Below are 13,491 nucleotides of genomic sequence, written 5' to 3' on the forward strand. Positions count from 1 at the left end.
CTTGCAGCCCTTCGTTTTGAGTTTAGCTTGCCCCCTAAGAGAGGCTGAGAGCTGAACAAAGCTACTTTTACGTTCCTGAATGTACAAAATGGCTTAATTAAGGAAGTAACTTTTTTCTACCGGTAAGGATATCTCTAGAAATAGGCGTGAATCTGCTTGCAAATGAAGCCCTCAGGTTCACTGTTGTACATAGCACCCAGCAATAGTAAACAACAAAAGACTCATTCGTAGCTCAAAGAATACTCCAATTTCTAACCTTAGGATCACTAAAAATTTTCAGAGTAATTCCATCTCCTCCAGCGAGTGTTTATGTCGGAAAGTGCTAGCCACTTACAGCAGAAGCTACAGAAGCTTCTCAATGCAGCCCCAGGGCGGGGCCACTTGGTGGCTGAGGAAACTACTGAACCTGAGAGAGGATGGAGGAACCTACTAACATGCAGACCACACCCGCAGCCACACACCTCACGAGCCCACGGGCATTCTTCTCCGTGTCAGCCAAAGGCAGCTCGTCCAGCCACTGCCTCCTCACCTTTTCCTAATTACCTGTCTCCCTTCTGAGGAGGAAGGAAAGATAGCAGGGGCCTGACATGTCGTGGTGACCCCTCCAGTTCCTGCCCCACATCTCTGCCTGCCAGTTCACTTTACAGCTGCATCTGGTCTACCTTTGCTCAGACAAAATTATTCATAGTGTTTGGGTAACTACTTTCTTACTTGCTCAGTCACTGTTCCTTTGACCAGGTTTTGTATTGAATGACTACTTTATAACCCCATACTTAGCACATTAGCACGTTGCCAGGGCTCAAAGATAATTCCCATTTGTGTGTGTCCTGAAGGGAAAACCTGTTTTTAAAGTCTGCAAGGAGATGAAGAAATGGGGAGCACACCATTTTGGAAGCCAGTGGGCAGGGAGCAGGGGAGTGAGACAAGAAAACAGGACGAAATGCAGATGTGGATGTGAGTCCCAGAAGAGCCAGCAGCTGGACGTCAGAATTACAGGGTTCCTCTCCACTCAGTGGGGGGTGGCTCCCTGCTTCTCCTGACAGAACCACCCCCTGCGGAAAAGCAGGCTGAAGCCCCAGACTTATTGGCTCGCTCTTGTCCTTTCCTTCACCCCCCTCCTTGGCCAAGCCCTTGGGCAGTGACTGTAATGACCAAAGTCACCACTTTAGTGGTGATTAATAACACATGTTGAATATTGATTTTGTGCTCAGCACTCTACCAGATGCGTTTCATGGATCGCCTCCCGTGATTCTCAGCACCCTATGAAAGAGTTTCCATTGTACAAATGAGGAAATTGCAATTTAAGAAAATCAAGAAATCTGTCTGTAGTGGCCCAGGGGGTGGCGGGTGACAGAGCCAGACGGTCAGATTCTGGAGCTGGGTCGTGGACCAGTACACGCAGCTTCCCCATGTGACAGACAGGCCACAGCAGCCCCCGGACTTCACTGCTGTTACCCCCACAGTCCTCCCCCCAACACTCCCCACCTCTCCCTGCTCTTGCTTCCACCTTCAGAGGGGCCTCAGCATATCTCATGTTCAGTTGTTCCTTACGAACATACAAGAAAACCTCTCCATACACACTGTTGACAGGCAGCTGAGAAGCAAATGGCAGAACTCCAGGAGGTTCAGGAATTAGAATATACTCAATTTCAGCATCACCAAAAATCTGTCATTCGGCTGTTTGGGGAGAATACGGAGAAAGGGAATAAGCAGGCTTGTAAAAATGCTCAGTCCCCATCTTGCATTCAGGAATATCCAATATTCAGCAGAGAATATCCAAGATGCATAAATTAATGAATGTCTGCGCAAGTAGATTTTAGAAATGCAGGGCTGTAATTAAAAGAGTTAGACGTGTAGAAGGAGTTGTCCAAGAAATTGGGTTTGGGTGAGAAGGGATGGAGCGGGAACTGCATTTTGCTGTATCCCTTCTAGTACCACTTGACTTTTAAAACTATGTAATGCTTTGTTAGAAATTAAAATCAGGCTTAAACGTAATTGCTGCCCATCCAAAAATATAGTTAGAAATGTTGAAGTCAGAATCCCACACCAGATAATTCTCAGTGAGATGAAAGGAAATGGCCGTGACAGTGTTTGGATGAGTAGATGATACTACACTTGCCCGTGATGGCTCACGGAGGTTTGACGTGGTAACTGTCCCCAGTACCTGGTTTGCTGCCCCTTCTCTTCTCTCCGCACTAGCCGGAGGCCCTCCCTGGTTCCTCTTGCCACACAGGAGTTCAAGGTGTGCCTAGAATGTCTTTAAAAAGCTCCTCCCTTGCCCGAGTTGTTTTCAAGCCTGTCGAGCTGAGCCGTTGAGCTCTCCCAGCCGTTGTGCCAGCCTTTGAGTCCTGCTGTCCCCGCACTCAGCTGAGGCCCTGGCCCCTCCTGCCTGCGCCCTTATTGTTACTGTTGACAGGCCCCTCCAGTCGCTGATATTTCTTTCCATTCTGCCTCACACTTTCCCTCTCAGTTTCAAACCTTGCCCCCTCCTGCCTGTCCAGGCTACCCATCCCTGCCACCTGCTCTGCACCAGTCTTTGCCATAGAGTAAAACTCTTATTTTCAACGTGGTGTTCTTATCCAATGTCACTCTACCCTCCACAGCACTGGCCTTGATAATGAGTATAAACTTCAGCTATTTCAACAGCCTTAAGGATAGGAGGCCATCAGTCTTGCAAACCCATGGCATTGTCCAGCGAGGTCCGTAGGGATTCAGAGAAACTAAGTCATGTGTACGGAACATGAGGGCGCACCAGTGGAACCAGCATCCGGTATCAACAGGTGCTAAAGCCACATTCGCTTTTATTTATATTTATTTAGTGTCTTCAATCCTCAGGTTACTCTCAAGCAGATTGAATATAATTGAGAGAGGCCACTATTCACTCACCCATTGATTTAATAATTGTTGAGTACTTACTATGTTCTGGGCCCAAAGGTTGCAGCGATGAAATGGTTTGCTCCCAGCTTTCAAGGAGCTTACAGTCCATTGGGAGCAATATAAGCAAACAATAATAAGAGTATAAGCTCCTTCATCATGAAGTGCAAGGAAAAAGCACACATGTTATTTTGTTACAACCCCAAATCCCAAGACTGGGCCCTGGGCTCATCAGAATAGGGCTCACAGACATTTATCAGGGAACGTGTCCTGCTCAGTGAAACCTGTAAGCCCAACCCCAATACGCATGCTTACCGGTAAATTCTATCTATGTACCCCTGTACTCACACATTATGTACATCGTAAAGTATAACCAAACTAGATATTTTAAAGGATGCAGTTCTTAAATAAACGTAAACAGGACTTCTAACCATCTCTGCTTGTGCCCAGTGGCTCTCCCTCCACACCTCCTGGGTATACACCTGAGCTCTGACCCCACCACTCAGGTCCAGGGTAGAGTCCTCCCCATAGCTGCTCAATAATGTGGACTCTAAATTCATCTAGAGATTGGGGACAGCCCACAAGTGGCAACTCCAAAGATATCACGCGCTAATGCAGACATTTCCGGAAGGACAACTCATAACCACCATTTGTACAAGGGGCAATTTCCCTGTGAACACATCCATTCAAGAGACCAAATGAGTTCGAAGTTGCTTAGCAAGCATAGAATTAGAACAAATGGGATTGGGGTCTGTAGGGATATTTCATCAAACTAGAATAACTGATTGAACTGCCCTTCTCCTCTCTGGGGATGTTTCTGTCTGAATAACCAGCGCTGGACCCTAAATAAATACTGACATATTTTACTTGTAGCTTTCCGTTTTCTGGAATCATTTTAGACAACTGTCCTTCTGTGAATATATCACCACCTCAGAAAATAAGAATGCACTTAATTAGATTGCAACTTTAAAATGTTACTTACATTCATGTCGTGGGGATACAGCCTAAAGAGACGAAATTGCTCAGCTTCAGGGTAAGTTTGGCTGGGACCTGGATCCTTGCAAGCTCCTAGCTTGTTAAAGGTTTTATACACACACACACACATACACACACACACACACACACACTCACACACTCACACACTCACACACTCACACTCACAAACATGATGAGCTGAGTCCCTCTGGTCCCAGAGACTTGGCTTCATTCCCTCCTAGAATGACTGGTGAGAGGCTCACAACCTCCTTTTGGTTCAGGTTTTATTTCATGAGACCTTTATTTCAGCCAGTTGCTGAGGGGAGGCTGAACACCTCTCATTGTATATTGAACCAGATCTTGAGCCAGAAAGAGGACTCAGCCCAGAGACAACAACAAGTTAAATAGTTAAATTAAAGTTCTTTTCAGGTATTATTTAACCAATGTCATATAGTATTCTTCTTCCCAAGAGAAAACTGGTCCATTTTTCTCCTGCTGAAAAATATGATCTTGCCATTTAAAAAAAAATTTTAAAAAATAAATAAACATATGGCTTAAAACTGTATGAAGACTTTTAATAGATTCCACTACCACGACTGTTTTTACTTTAATGAAGACATTTAGAAACATAGTTTGTGCTGACTTACTGGTAATATATTGCCATTCAACTTATCTGCATATCACTATATCCTACATGTCTGTAAGAACAAAACAAATAACATTAATTAAATAAGAGAGTATTTTAATATCTCATAACATAGCAATATTCTATATTTAATTTAAAATTATGGGTTAAGCATAACAGTACCAACACAAAGTTAATTTTATTTAAGAATAGTAGTTGAACTTAATATAGCACAGGTACATAATTTGCATAAAAGAAAGGAAAAATGTGATCTGTAGAAACTGATAGGCTGACCTTAATTGATTAATTGTGTCCTCTGAAGGAAAGAGATAGCAAAAATCAGTTCTTTTAAAAAAAATTCATGTATTTTAGGTGTCACAAGAAAAGTTTCCCCAAACAATTTGCTGTTCTAGTAGGACTTTATTCCGGGATTCATGATTTGGGTGGCATCCACTCTAGCAGCCAAGAAAGAGCTCTGAGCTGTTCAGTGTGAGAGATTTTTATAGACACAAATGAGCAGGATCAGGAAAGGTGTATTGGGCATTCGCTGGTTACTTAGAGCTGGGTTACTTTCCCTCCACGAAGCAAAGGGACAGTTTGGAGCTGGGTCAGATAACTTGTGCTGAGCAGGCAAGTGCCAACTGGTTGACCTGGGTCTTCCTCGTCTGGGGGAGCTGAGCACAGAAACTTACAAGTTAAGCTTCGCTTTGCTGATGTGGGGCTTAGTTAGCATAAGTGACTCCATCTTCAGCCAACTCTGGTGACTCCAACCTCGGTTTAATATTAAAGATAAAGGCTTTAGTAACTGTTTTAAAGCATGTCTACATAGTTTAGTCCATAGCTATGACAGTAAACGGACTCAGAAATGTGCACATTAGAAAGGAATTTCTCCCCTGGAGATGAAGTGGAGAGTCCGCTCTTGGTCTCATTTAAATGTTTGGGTCCATCTGTTCTAATGGAATGTGAGTCGTCCAGTGTGGTGTTTTTATTTTGTCCTGTGAACCGCTTTTCTCCTGGGGACACTGGCTACTGTCGGACAAGGAGTGAAGAGGAGGGGTGGATGCACTCACGTCTTCTTCATGAGCTCAGGGTTAGAGGCTGATTGAGAGCCCAGAGGTGGGCTTAGCTCAGAACCGCCCAACCCCCAAGACACCCCAAGGGTCACCGTGTCACCTGCAGTCCCAGGGAGGACTAGGTTGAGAGGAGACGCTGCCTTTACAGCCACTCACCTTTGGGGGTTGGAGCAGGAGGGGCGGGGAAATAACTGGCCTGGCCATCCTGCATTTTTCTCATCTCCTCGTATCCATAAAGCTTCTGTGCTCCCCGCTTGTACTCTGACAGCACCGGCACCCCGTTTCTGAGCAGCTGCTGATTGGTGATTCCAAGGCCACAGTTCAGGAGGACGCCAAAGACCTCTGATTCCTCTTGTGTCCCTCTGGGTCCAGCCCACGGGCTCCGTGCACCAACCAAAGCTGCCAGTACACATACAGGAGTTCCAAACGGCCCCCAGCCACCATACACAGTGACACCAGGGGCTTCTCTCCACTTTCTCCTCCACTGGCACCTACGCCCTGGAGTCCCTCCAAACCTACTTTTGTCAGAACCTCAGCTATCAACTCTAATGAAATATCTTATATACATATACACATATAACTCTTGGGAAGCCACAGGTCGGCTTGTGGGGATTGGGGTGACGTAGGGTGAGAAGAAACAAGGGCTCTAGCCAATGGGAATCTGTTAAAAGTCAAGAAATGTTATGTTAATACCACAATCAACGTGTAAACAACCCCGTTTTTTTCTTCTTCCCACAGGGAATTATTGGAATGCTGCGTCTTTCCCGAACCCATCATCCTACCTGCACTTCTCTACTTTCCAAGGGGAAACCAGTGCTGACATTTCTTTCTACTTCAAAACATTAATCCCCCGGGGAGTGTTTCTGGAAAATCTGGGGAACACGGATTTCATTAAACTCGAGCTGAAATGTGAGTCTAAGTTCTTTGTTAACATGTAAAGAGCCGCTCTTGTCACTCAGGCTGGTCTTAACTCTGATTGTATAGTTTCACTGGATTGAAACATAAGTGGTGCTAAAAGGTAAGTATGCAAACTTAAGAAGGACCTGTGTGCCTGTCCTTTGATTGCTCCCAAGGAATCAGGGACATGTGGAGATATGAAAGCAATGCTTCTCAAGGAAGAAAGAGAAAGAACCAAGTGCCTAATAGTATGGGAGAAGACAATAGGGAACGAGAAGGGAGGGAGGGAGGGAGGGAGGGAGGGAGGGAGGAAGGAAGGCGTCGTCAGTGAACCGCCCTAGCATGGGAGAGGAATGCACGCTTAATGTTTCTTTGTGTGTGTGTTTAATTTTCCAAGGAGTCAGGGTTAAGAGTAGACAGGGGATCGTGTAAAGTGATCAGGAATAAGGCGTAAGAGAGTGAGGGAGTAACACAGAGGCAAAGAGGAATCATAAAAATTAACGTCTGTAGGAGTTAATGAAGCAGCGTGGACAACAATATTGAGTGATATGATGAAACTTGGTGCCTGCAGCTTTCCTGAAGAGACACCCCCACCCCCACACACCCTCTAGAGATGTGTGTTCTGAACTTATTTAGCCAAGGACGCAGACACCAACAGAATGAGAGCGAGAGCAAATGCTGCTGCCTAGCTCAGCTCAGCTGGCCTTGGGTCCCAAAGACCCTCAACACGCGGTCACGTGGTTTGGGGGTACCGTCTGGGGAAGGCAGGGGTTCTCGGGATCTGAGACGTGCTCGTCCAATCTGGATCCTTTTCTCCTCGGGGATGAAGTTCAGCTTTAGGAATGTACAGTCCACAGACTTGCAGGTCTGGTGGGCATTTACAAACGCCAGACTCTGCGGGCTGTTCCAACGAAGACAGAATCAGGAAGACAACAAACACGACCATGAGGGGAAACCAGTCAGTGTCCCCCTGTCCCTCCACGATATCTCAGTGTCCACTCCCCACCCCAAGAAGCCTCCCTCCTCCTGAATCTGTGTGCCCTGCAGCTGAGGGCTTCCATCATGGGTCTGGTGCCAGAAATCCCTGCTGCGGTATTTTTCTCTTTTTCTCGTTTTAATTATACATTGTGGTCTTTAAAAAGGGGACTCTCAAAAAGATGTCTTTCTGGTGAGCTCCTGTAGGATCTTGTGTGTGTGTGTGAAATGGTGGAGTGGGCTTGTGGAAAGTGCACAGACTCGGGAGTTGGCATTGTCAGGGTGAATCCCAGTCCTGGGGCAAATGGCTTCATGTCTTTGAATCCCAATTTCCTAATCCGTAAAATAGGGGTGATGATTTCTGGGGGTTGTTATGACGATAGAATGTAGACGTTCATGAAGTATTTACTTCAGTGAAATAAGTGTTATAATGTGTCATCTTTTGGAGGACGCTCATTGCATATCTAATCTGAGCCAGATCTGACTGAAAAGGAGACAGGATATTCTAGCCTTAGAATTAGAAAGAAAGGAAGGAAGGAAGGGAGGGAGGGAGGGAGGGAGGGAGGGGGGAGGGAGGGAGGGAGGGGGGAGGGAGGGAGGGGGGAAGGAGGGAGGGAGGGAGGGAGGGAGGGACAGAGGGAGGAAAGAAAGAAACAAGCAAACAAATAAATAAATAAATAAATAGAAATCTCTCCTTCTGTTAATTATGGGTTGGGATTATTTAAAAGGGATTTTTACTGTCCCAAGTTAAAAGTAATTGAATCAAACTATTCTGTGACTTCCACATGAGTTGGATTATATTTTAGAAATAGCTCACGGCACATACAGAAAGTTGACAATCCGGTGTTTGAGTCCCATTCTGTAAGTTTCTACAAAATCACTTGCATCCCACCTGCCCTTGCTTTATGGCCCCCCGTTTTGTAAATCCCTGTCTGCGTTGGAAAGAAGACAAACCACGTGTGTCAAGGGCGGTGCTTCTGCCTGTGTGTCACGCGCCATTGGTGGCCCTGTGAATGAGTGAGGTCCACAGGGCCCTGTCCTCAGTAGCCCCGCTCAGCTCCTGTCGCAGAGCTCTTTTCTGTCACATAGTTTACTTTGGGTAAAGAAGTGGGGTACGTTCAAGGCACAGGTTAGAGGCTGGCCTCTCCTTGGAGTGCTCCGGACCTTCTAATAATTACGAAGGGTGAGAATGCCTTTTTAGCATCCCCAAAGGGCAGAGAGGGCGAACATCGTTATGTAGCGTCTCCATCGACGTTCAAAGGAACCTGTGCTCCGAGCACAAAGGCAGGTGTCTGTATTTGAGAGAAACTTCTTCAAAGTAAACAAGAAGTGATGCTTTCATGAGGAATGTGGAGGGAAAATGGCCGTGACTGAGGCTTGCCCGTGTCCCATTTGTCACTGTTTTCCTGTCAGACTCTCGTCTGCAGGACGCAGGGGGCAGCGCGGAGAGATGGAGAAATCTCAGTCCTGCTTCTCTCTCATGCTGAGGGGTCCCTCTGCAGATATAATTATTTTCACAGCAACAACTGGCTACCGGGAGGGGGCTCAGGAAAGACGGTTCCTCCTGTCAGATGTTTTCACTGTCCCTACTTCCTGTTTCCCCTTAACTTGGTAGGCTCTCTGATCTCTTTCCAATAGGCATTCAAATGTTGTTTCTCTGCGTGTGTCTCAAAGGACTTTTGTCACAGTTCATGCCTACCTATTGGTTTCCAGAATAACATTTCTGTTAATTAACTATATTGTACCCTCCTGTCAGAAGTGAAAGATGCTTGACAGTAAGCACAGTGCGTCGGGTTACACTAAGTTAATGAGATGCCATCAACATCTTCCTGAGCAAGTAAAAAAAAACACACACGATAAAATTAGAGCGATCGTCCACATTAGCATATTTTCAGGTGAAATTTTAAGCCTGTATTTTATTTATTTACTGTCTATATGTATCCATGCACTCAGTGAGTACTTTTGAGTACCTACCGTGTCCCAAGCGACGTGCTAGGTACTGAGGGAACATGGTTAAATCGCGCATGGTTTCTTTCCCTCAAAGACCGTTCTGACTGTTTTGGGAAACAGACAAGTACCTCAGTGGTTATGCTAAGAATGAGCAAACTCAGCTTCGTGCAAACTCACTACGTCTCAGGCACTGTTCAGGGCCTTTATGTAAATCACCTCCCTTACTCCCCTGACCCCCCTTTGAAGTGGACACCGCTGTTAACATCTCTGTTTCACAAGTGAGGCAACTGAGGCACAGGGTGAGTGAGGTGCCTGGCCCAGGCAGAGGCAGAGCTGTTTGACCCCAAACATTTTGTGTCTGTCCCAGGTCATGGTTGGAGAAAATTCGGATTTCAGGATTCCCAGGAAAGCAGTTGGAGGAGTGATAAGAAGGTGTAAAGTGCACCGTGTGACTGCGCCCGTGGGACCCTGGGTTGCATGAAAAGGCTGTGGAGAAAGTCAGGGAAGCGAAGGGCATCAGTGGCTGGTCGCCCATGTCACTGTTGGGGTCTCTAGTGGTGATGGCAAGGGATAAAGTGGGCGGGAAGCCTGTGAGCAAGTGCTGCAGTCCTGAGCCAGACACAAGGCAGTGGGGGGTCTGTGTTAAGTGTGACTGGAAAGAGAGAAGACAGCAGTGAAGGATTATGGATATGAGACACACAGGAGAGATTCTCCAGCTTCTAACAAGACGGTCATGAGAGTGCAGTGGCAGGGGACGTTTCTAGGATGGAGTCACGGTTTCTGATTTCGATGATTTGTAGATGGCCACCTTGTGCTAAGGGGCATGGCATTCACAGGCAAAGTGCAAACTACGTTTCGGCTGGTTTGAGTTTGAGTGGACGCGGGATATGGGAGTGTCTATCCAAGATGATACGTATGAGTCTGGAGACCAACAGAGAGGTCTGCATTAGAAACACAGTCTGAGAGTCATCTTCACTTAGAAACACCAGGAAATACGTACATGGTGCCTTCGGCATGAATGAGGCTTCCTGAAACAAATGTGTGGAGAGGAAACAAGAAAGGAAAGCACATATCAGGGACAGAAGGAGGGAAAGGGGCTTATAGAAGACTGGCGGAGAAGTAGGAAGGCATCCCTGGGATCAAATGAAAGAACTTCAAGAACAAAAAGGGCATGTTTGATACTGCTGGAATCAGAGGTCACTAAAATAAGGATATGACGTGCCATCAGGTTTAAGATGTAGGTGTCATGTCAAAAAATAAGACAGCGTCTGGGGTGAGTGGAGGGCAATATGGAGATTAAGGGATCCTTAAGAGATAGATTCCGTTCATTGTTCTTGTTGTAAATGAAGGGTCTTGGGCATGTGTATGTGTTAAGGGGAAAAATCTGGTAACGAAGAGAGACTGGTGACACATGAGGGAAAGGGACTGGCTGAAGGACTGAGGTCCCCAAGGCGGTGGCAATGAGTGAAACCCAGAATCAGAACATCTGAAGGGGCTGAGGAGCAGGCCAGAGTAAGGAGAGCATAAGCCGTGGCCTGGTAGGTCCCCTTCCAAAGCCGAGATGATTTTTTTGGTGTGTTTTTTTGTCAGTGGTGGTGGTGTTTTTGTGTTTTTTGGCTCGTTAGTATTTTTGAGATGACAGAGGAATATTGCTAAACAAAATTGACTAACAACCATGGGTAGCTATCTGTTTATGTTTTCAGAGTCACCCCTAAGGGAACGGCTTGATTTCTCAAGATCCCTTTTCTGACCAAGATGGTCAGAATCACGACCGTGGTCCCAGCACTACGTGCGGCACACCTGCTGTGTCAGAAGCAGTGGGGTAGAGCCTGGGGATTTAGGGTGAAGGCAAGAGAACCTAACACCCTTACCTAGTGAGGGAGACAAATACGTTAGTTACAATATGGATACGTAACTTTATTGAGAGTTAGTCTAAGTGCCAGAAACTATTCTAAAGCTTTTCTAGATATTGTTACGTTTCATAACAATAAGTTTTATCCACATTTTACAGATAAGGAAACTGAGGCACACAGGTTACACAGCTGATTCTAGATCATGAAAATGTAATAAGTCCATTACAGTGACAGGCATAAGGCCTTATAAACTCCCTGAGGAGAGGCACATAACCCACCCTGGGAATGAAGAGGAAGATGAGGTGATACCTGAACTCGGGCACCAAGAAGAAGCAAAGGAGCCAGCTAGATGAAGGAGTAGGAGGAAACAATTCTAGGAGGAGGGAACAATGCAAAGAAAATTGTAAACAAAAGCATTGGAAGGGGGACGTGATGGGTGTTCGGGAAACTGCAAGCGTTTGGGATCGTCAGAGCATGAAATATGACCCAGGTCATGGGGATCTGCAGGCAGGGCTCAGATGTGATTCTAAACATGGGGCGCTCTAAGTATTTCAACCACTCTTTATTGAGTACCTACTATGTGTGTGCCAAAGACGAAGACACAGTTCCAGCCTGAGGTGCACGCAACCCAGTGAAAGAGACTCACGTGTTTTGGATAAGATCAAATCAATATTCGAGGCACAAGCAGCATACTGTGGTTTCCCAGATGAGGCAACCTTTACTTCTGACTGAAAGTGGGAAGAGTTTTCCTAGAGAATACATCATTTCCACCGAGCCTCAGCACAAGTGGAAAGGAAAGCACAGGTCAGGCTCAGGCTGCCAAAGGAAGAAATGACAGGGTCGCCGATGGCGTGGACACGTGAGGAACGTGTGGCTGCGTCACACGGCCACGGGGCACAGACGTGGGAGAATGTGCACTGTGGTTTCCAGGGCCGGTCAGAGCCTGACACGTGGTGGGTCCCGAGTCAGCATCTGTTGAGTGAGGGAACTGAATGAATGCTGTGCTAGGCTCAATGCAGACTCATGAAAAACGTCGCTGCAGAAGGAAATCGCCACGAGTGCGGGGATGGTGATCAAAAGGATGACCAAGAACACAGTGAAAGGTGGAAGGTCAGAGGTCATGGTTGGAGAAAATTCGGATTTCAGGATTCCCAGGAAAGCAGTTGGAGGAGTGATAAGAAGGTGTAAAGAGCACCATGTGACTGCGCCCGTGGGACCCTGGTTGCATGAAAAGGCTGTGGAGAAAGTCAGGGAAGTGAAGGGCAGCAGTGGCTGGTCGCCCACATCACTGTTGGGGTCTCTAGTGGTGATGGCAAGGGATGAAGTGGGTGGGAAGCCTGTGAGCAAGTGCTGCAGTCCCGAACCCACCAGATGACAGGAATAGAACAGGGTCAGGGTCTGTCCCAGGAGGACGCATGCTGAACGAAGCCTCTGGTGCCAGAGAACGGAACAAGAGCTGACAAGTGATCCATCCAGCTGCCCTCCTGGCCCTCAGATACGGACCACTGGGGAAAAGGGTTTTTCTTGGGGGTGGGGAGGGTGTTTTTTTATTTTTTTCTGGGTGGTGCCAATCTGTGTTTATTGAATAACGTACATCCAGGAAATGGTGAATGATTCCACATCAAGGCAGCCATAGGTGTACCCCCTTTCCAGTGAAAAACCACGCCCTCCCACCCCTAAACAATAACGATAAAGGCACAGGTTATAAACATGCCACAAGGGCTGGCTCCCCAGGACCATAAATTACAGTAAGGGGGGAGGGGCAGGAGATAGAAAATGGGCGAGGTGCAAGCTGACCCAATCTGGCCTGCACTCTGCCAGAGGGGAGCCTCTGCTGTGTGCACGCCCCAATCTGCACTGAGTCCCTGCCCACCGCTGGCCCAACCAGCAGGAGGGAGTGAGAAGCATAAGGAGGGAGGTGGGCAGCCTCTCTCCACCTCCCAGCAGGTTCTGGAGTCCCAAGCAGGCCTCAGGCCCCTGAGAAATGACCTCAAGTGAGACACCACTCCAGGAAATCCAGAAAAGTGGGACCGCTCTTCTTCTCAGGACCCATAAGGCAGGGGCCTCCTCCCTAGTGCCCACCCCAAAAAGGGGCTTGTCATTGGGGAGGTGCTGGGGGCTGGGCCCTACCACCCTGGCTGATTTTTAGGTCAAGAATTAGGGATAAAAGTAGACCATGGAGGTAGAAATTGGGGGTCGGGGAGGATGGAGAGCCCCAATGGTTAGGTTTCCCTTAAGGTGAACAGTAATTCGAGGAGGGAAGTGTTTG

At 47.0% G+C, this 13,491-nt stretch overlaps 1 protein-coding gene across 1 annotated transcript in view; it reads left to right on the forward strand.

The window, feature by feature from the left end:
* CNTNAP2 (contactin associated protein 2) overlaps positions 1–13,491 on the forward strand; it is a 1,518,236-nt gene that overhangs the window by 1,315,111 nt on the left and 189,634 nt on the right. The window contains exon 16 of the mRNA XM_081038748.1: positions 6,286–6,456. Coding sequence (XP_080894874.1) covers positions 6,286–6,456 — 171 coding nt within the window. The remainder of the gene's footprint in view (positions 1–6,285; positions 6,457–13,491) is intronic.

The sequence above is a fragment of the Rhinolophus hipposideros genome (assembly GCF_964194185.1).
Source record: "Rhinolophus hipposideros genome assembly, chromosome: 25".
In the NCBI taxonomy this organism is placed as follows: Eukaryota; Metazoa; Chordata; class Mammalia; order Chiroptera; family Rhinolophidae; genus Rhinolophus; species Rhinolophus hipposideros.